This window comes from Microcebus murinus, chromosome 20 (assembly GCF_040939455.1).
Source record: "Microcebus murinus isolate Inina chromosome 20, M.murinus_Inina_mat1.0, whole genome shotgun sequence".
Taxonomy (NCBI): Eukaryota; Metazoa; Chordata; class Mammalia; order Primates; family Cheirogaleidae; genus Microcebus; species Microcebus murinus.
The window spans coordinates 11,572,446-11,578,825 of record NC_134123.1 but is presented as its reverse complement, the minus strand read 5'-3'; the positions used below and the strand labels follow the sequence as shown (position 1 = coordinate 11,578,825).

The window sequence follows — 6,380 nt, the reverse complement described above, 5'->3', positions numbered from 1 at the left end:
AACCCAATTCCCAGATAGCCAATGGGAAGGGGACCGCGGGAGCAATGTGAAGTCGTGAGCCTTCCATCTTGGAGTAGGGAGAAGCGGACTGATGTCTTAGTCAGCATTTTGCAGAAGTTGTTTTTCTTCCGTTTGCCCGAAGAGCGGCGCCGTGGCCCGAGGGCTTTGCTTGCCCCTCCTCGCTGACCCAGACGCCGGGCTGAATCCTCCACCTCGGGAAGCCTAGAGGGAAACAACCTGTTTCCGAGTCAGGCGTGCTGCCCCGCCGCCCCGGCCTGGGAGAATGGATGAATGGGCAAGTGGCCTCTCCCTTAAGGGGAGCACAGTCTAGGAAGTCAAGAGAGGCCGACTTTGTGACACCTTGGGCGGGGTGGGCTCCGGCCCGGGGCCGCTTAGGAGGAACTCGGCCCCACGGAAGCCTCTCCCTGGGCCAGGCCCTGTCGGCCGAGAAGTGGTCCAAGCATCTAAAGACCCTCGAACTTTCCCGTTTATCTTTCAGTCTCTCAGTGCGGGTCGAGCCTGCTTGGACTGACACAGCACTCACCACAATCCTAAGGGGTAGGAATACTTGCTCCTGTTTACAGATGAGGAAACTGAGGCCCCGGTTAAGGTGCTGACAGAAGACCACACAGCCAAAGAGTAATGGCCCCAGGATTCGAACCCTTGTTCCTAAAGCCAAAGCCTGGGGATTCCCCACTGTAAGCACCCCTTCTGCCTGCGACAAGAGGCAGAAGGTCCACCCGTGCTGTGACGTGATACTTTTGGGGAAGGTCCCAGGCATTGTAACACTCTTAAAAGATTAAAGCAACAGAATAACACTGGATTTAAACTGTCCAGCCTGCATTTCCCCTCACCTTGTATTATGCTAGTATAATGATACAACCTAGATTTTGATACTTGCTAACAGGTTTGCCATATTTGCTTTGTGTATTTTTTTTTTCAGAACTATTTGAAAATCGTAGATATGACGTTTCACCCCTGACACTAAATACTGAGCAGGTAGCTCTTAAAAATAAGGCCCTTATTCTGCATAATCATTGTCACCAGCCCTAAGAAAACTTAATAATTCTCTTAACACCCAGTCCATATTCACATGTGCCCAATCATCCCAGCAATATCTATAATAACTTTTTTTTTTCTAAGTAGGAACCAAGATTCAGCACACTTGGCTCTTTTAATGTCATTCTATTTCTGTCCCCCAACTTTTATTTATTTTTATGACATTGATCTTTTGAAGAGATCAGACCATTTACCTTATAGATGTCCCTCATTATGAATTCATTTTCTTTTAGTGTCATTTACCTTGTTCCTCTGCCCCTGAGTTTCTTGTTAGATGGCAGTTAGGTCTAAAGGCTTGATTAGATTCATGACAAGCATTTAAAAACACTGCAAAGGACACATACTGTAAGTGTACAGGTTGTTGAATTTTTACAAACTGAACATATCCAGGTCAAAAAGCAGAACATTACCAGCAACTATAAGCAAGCCTCCGGCACTCACTTCCATTCACTAACCCTCCGTCCTGACTTATAATACCATTAATCAATTTTGCCTGTTTCTGTTCTTTATATAAATGGAATCTTACCGTATCCTTTTGGTATCTGGAATCTTTTGACATCATCATACTAAAGAAATTCAACTATGTCATTCCATGTAGTTGAAGTTCATTCATTTTCATTTTTCTGTTAACAACCTCAGTATTATTGACATTTTGGGCTAGATAATTCTTTGTTGTGGGGGGCTGCCCTGTACGTTATGGGATGTTTAGCAGCATCCCTGGCTTCTACATACTAGATGCCGGAAGCATTCTCCCTAACCAGTTTTGACAACCAAAATACCTCAAGACCACAATTTATGCATCCATTCTACTCTCTATGGGCACTTGGGTGGTTTCCAGTTTGGTGTTATCATCAGTAGTGCTGCTATGAACATTCTAGTGCACGCCTTTTGGTGGATAGCTGTCTGTGTATCTCCATTTCTGTTGAGTTGTTCATTCTCTGATGGGTGGGTGTATGGAGTGGAACCTAGGAGTGGAAGTGTTAGGCCATAGTTTAGCTTTAGTAGATGCCACCAGCCTCTCTCTGTCTTATTTAATATGACAATGCCATTCCCATTTCACAGATGGGTAAGTGGTATCTGGTAAGAAGAAGAGCTGGGATTCTGCCCCTTGCACTCTAATGTCAAGCCCTCAAGTTCTGGGTCATGCACCTTTGCCTTGCCCCTCCCACTTTGTGAGCTGAGCCACCCTCACCACGCTGAGATCTTGTTTGCAGGTGGCTACGGGACCATACGCAGAGGCACGATGAAGACTCCACCTTCCAATGGACAGAGGACAGGAAGCAAATGAGGAAGGTGGGCAAGGTGGGGAGGAAAGGGGTGGTCCCAGGCGGGAGATAAAGAAGGGAAGGAGACAAAGGCTGGTGCTGGAGCTTGTGAATCAGAGGCACAAATGGCAAATTCTGAGTGTGTTTATTTACAGGAAAATCAGAGAAGCAGGAACGGGGAGGGCCACAGGAGAAGTGGGTGGCAGTGAGGCCAGGCGTCTGAGTAGATGGCATTAGCTGGGTGGAGGGAGCACAGGGACCCAGCTGTGGGGGACATTTGCTTTCTGTGGTGGCTCTGCCAAGGTCCCAGGAGTGTCAAGTAAAGACTTTCAGGAGCTCCACCAGGCGCGGGTCCTTGTAGAGCTTTTCCTCCAAGGCCAAGTACTTCAGCGGGGCCAGCTCCTTGTGTCTGAAGTCAGAGGCAGGAATAAGAGGGGGTCAGGGCGTCACACAGCCAGTGGTCCGGCCTCCCAGTGCGTCTCCCCAACCCCCAGCCCCTTACCGGTTGAGCCGCTGCTCTAGGATGCGAATGCGGAACATGGCCTGGGAGCAGTAGCTCAGGTACTGGTCTTCGTCCTCGGACGTCAGCGTCACCTGGTTCTCCTGGTACCACTGCTGCTTCTTCTGCAGCTCCTGGGTCTCCTGCAGGCACGGGGAAGACAGAGCAGGACGGTCGGCAAGGCCTGCCCCTCACCCAGGCTGCAGCCCCATGACGGTTGGCCCTCCCTGCCCCCACCCACACACGCTGGAGGAGCAGAGTCAGGGGCCACCAAATGTCTTGGGTGTGACGTGTTTACAAGGATATCATGTCCGTGAGGTCAAACAGGGATCAAGAAAGACAGCCATGTGGCTCTGGAGAAGAGCCATCAATTTCTTGTCTGCAAAATGAGGGTCACTGCGCTGCCCCTACGTGTTGTAGAGCTCTTTGCGAGGATCGAATCAGATAATGCGTGGGAACGACATGATGGGTGCCTGACCAACAGAAATGGGTCAGGGACCGAGAGTCGTTATGACGCACCATACGTCCATCCAGCCATCTACCCACCCGCTCACCCACCCATCCATCCTCTGCCCATCTGCCCTCTGCCTACCCTACCACCTACCCCTCCGCCTGCCACCCATCCGTCCGCCCAGCCACCCGTGCATCCATCCGTCCCACAGCAAGAGAGAAGAACAACTCAGTCGTCGGGAAGCCCCAAGCACTGACGTGCTCATGCCCTGACCAGTCCCTCACACGTGCACAGGCAGCCCCGGGCCCGCTTTCCAGATGGGGATGCCGAGGTCCCCTCCCCTGCCAGGGCCCTGGCAGCACCTTCTCGAAGCGGGCCTGGATGAGGTTGGCCTTGTCGATGAGCCGCTGCTTGAAGTCACTGAGGCACTCGTCCTTGAGGCGCACGGCCTGCCAGCGCGTCAGCTTCTCTCCCGGCGGCAGCTGCGCCAGGAACGGGGCCAGGTAGTCCAGCTGGGTCTCCACCTGCCGCAAGTGCTCCTCGTGCATCACGCGCTCCTGCGGAGGTGGCCGCGGTCAGCTGGGTGGGCCGAGACCCCCACCTGCCACCGCACGGGGCCAGCACGAAACCGGCGCCTGAGACAGGCCTCAGCGGGGCCTGCTGGTCTCTCGTCCCCTGTTTATTGGTGACAGCCAGCTTTTATTCCTTACACACATTCATGTCTCTCTACTTGAGCCTCAGTTTCCTTCTCAGACGCGATCACGTCTGTAAAGCACACGGCCTGCCTGACAGTCCATAGCAGGTGCTTATCGAATAGATGGAAGTGGTTATCAATGGTGTGAGTTAAAAAGTTCTTCTCTTTCACCCTGGGGCCTGTGTCCTGCATCAGCAGACAGGGGCCAGAGAAGGTGGAGATGTGGGGGCCAGCACCTCCCCTGGGGATCTGAGAAGAGTCACCCGATGCCCTGTCCTGCCTCACCTACCCCACACTGCTTGGTGAAGGGGATTGAGAAGCCGGCCTTGAAACCAAGCTGGGCTTTGCAGCCCGGGGGCGTAACCCGACAGCCCTGGGCTGCAGGGCTCGGAGAGCTCGGGCCATGGCCAGGGTTGGCTCGCTGGGGCTCCTGGCCCAGGCCACAGCCTCAGTGGGAGCCCTGGGTGGAGGCAGGCACGCAGTTTGAATTTTTTCCCCGTACACCACACTACGGGCCTTGGCTTGGCCACAGCCCCGGGGGCTTGGGGGAGGCCTGGCCGGGATCCCAAGTACCCTTCGGGGTGAACCACAGACGTGGGCAGCTCAGCAGCAAGGATGACCACACGGTATCATCAGCTTCATCCCCTACAGGGGGCTTCTCCGCAGAATCCCTGATGGCCTCACCGCCCTGGCGGCCCGGGGGTCCGGGCAAGGGAGCCAGCTCACCATGGTCTCCCGGTACTCCTTGCTCTTCTCGTTGCGCCTGGTGTCGTAGATAGAGATGGTCAGTGTGTGCGCCTCCTCCTCTTCCTCTCGCAGCTTCAGGATCTCCAGCACCTGGATTGGGACGTGATGGGGTGCAGGATGAGGCACCCCCACCCCGCCACCCCCCACCCGCCCACTCCCCCATAGGACCCTACCTCCAGCTCCGACTCCCAGGCCAGATGTCTGGACTGCTTCTCCTCGTTCTTCATCTGCATCATGGTCTGGTACTGGTAGAGCAGCCTCTTGGTGTGCTCCATGGGTTCCACCTGGGCGAGACAACCACCCCAGTGACACAGAGAGGCTGCGATGACCACCTGGGTGCAAATCTACTCCTGCTGTGTGACCTTAAGCAAGTTGCTTAACCTCTCTGGGCCTCAGTGTCCTCACCTATGAAACTACGCTTAATAACTGAAGAGGAACTGAAGACTCCGAGAGGCTAAGGGGCGTGCCAGGACCTCGAGGATGTGCCCAGGAAGGCCAGCCCCTCAGGGGTGGCGAGAGCCTTCTCCTCCCACGCCACCATCCCCTAGGACCTGGGGTCTGCTCTGACCAGGGGTCGGTGGGGGATGGGGACCAGGAGCAGTAGTCACGTCGCGGCCTGCTGGGGTCTCTTTTTTGGTGGAAAAGGAAAGGTTTTCAGAGGAGGTACCAAGAGGCGGGTCCCCAGCTGGGAGCTTTGGATTTCCCCAAGGGGCCGAGAAGGATGTCCCCGCCCAGGCCTCCGGGGACGCTGGGATGGGTCGGAGGCCCCCGTCCCGCTCCCCGCCGGGCTGCACCCACCTCGAAGCTGAGGCACATGTCGGGCGTCATGATGATCTTGTTGCCCTTGCTGTCCACCTCGGTGCGCCGCAGGAACTCGCGCTTGGAGGCCGTGATGTGGTCGTCGCGGCAGTGGTAGCGCAGCTGGATGCGTTCCTCCGCCACCAGAAACACGCGCTCGGCGATGTCCTCGTCCGCCGGCTTCGCGGGGTTGCGGAGGAACCGCTCGGTGATTTTCTGCGGGCCGGGGCACGCGCGGCGTGAGAGGCAGGGGAGGAGGAGGCCTCTGCGCATGCCCAGTGGGCGGGGTGCCAGAGTCCGGGCCCGGGTGGAGCAGCCCACGTGCCAGACAGCGGGTTTCGCGCCCCCCGCGGGTCCCTCAAGGCCAGGCCACTCCAGGCTCGTATGGGGCTGGACCTCTTCTCTAGCCCCCCTCAACAGGAATCTGCTTGCCTACCCCAGGAGATGGGGAGCTCACCACCTCTCCAGACGGCCAACCCCATTACCAGACATCCCTTACTGTTAGAAAGAGCTTCCTTTGCATGCAGCAATTAAGCTCAATTGCCAAATAATTTGTGAGGACATGGGGGCAAAAGGCACGATTTAATGTTAAAAGGGTGATATAGGGATTCTCACCTCCGTCCCAACTCTCAAAACCAAACCTATTAATCCACAGTAAGATCTAAGAGTTGCCATTCTGAGATATTTCTACTTTTCTCTTTATATTTTTCTATATTTTCCAAACGCTCAGTCACGAGTGTGTAGGTTTTATGACAATAAGGAGATAATACCTCCTGGGCCTGGTGGTTAAGGGCAGTCCGGCCCAGGCAGCCCCGGGCTCATGCATTTGGTAAAATGCTCGGCTCCACAGCCCAGGCCCCGGAAGCA

The 6,380-nt window shown here is 55.1% G+C and overlaps 2 protein-coding genes across 2 annotated transcripts in view; one reads left to right on the top strand and one right to left on the bottom strand.

The window, feature by feature from the left end:
* CIAPIN1 (cytokine induced apoptosis inhibitor 1) overlaps positions 1-6,380 on the top strand; it is a 328,736-nt gene that overhangs the window by 73,453 nt on the left and 248,903 nt on the right. The window lies entirely within an intron of this gene.
* The window catches only part of DRC7 (dynein regulatory complex subunit 7), a 28,777-nt gene continuing 24,849 nt past the window's right edge, over positions 2,453-6,380 (bottom strand). Inside the window, exons 13-18 of the mRNA XM_012743957.3 lie at positions 5,514-5,729; positions 4,889-4,999; positions 4,695-4,805; positions 3,637-3,831; positions 2,827-2,966; positions 2,453-2,733 (exon numbers count right to left, since the gene is read on the bottom strand). Coding sequence (XP_012599411.3) covers positions 2,640-2,733; positions 2,827-2,966; positions 3,637-3,831; positions 4,695-4,805; positions 4,889-4,999; positions 5,514-5,729 — 867 coding nt within the window. The 3' untranslated portion in view covers positions 2,453-2,639. The remainder of the gene's footprint in view (positions 2,734-2,826; positions 2,967-3,636; positions 3,832-4,694; positions 4,806-4,888; positions 5,000-5,513; positions 5,730-6,380) is intronic.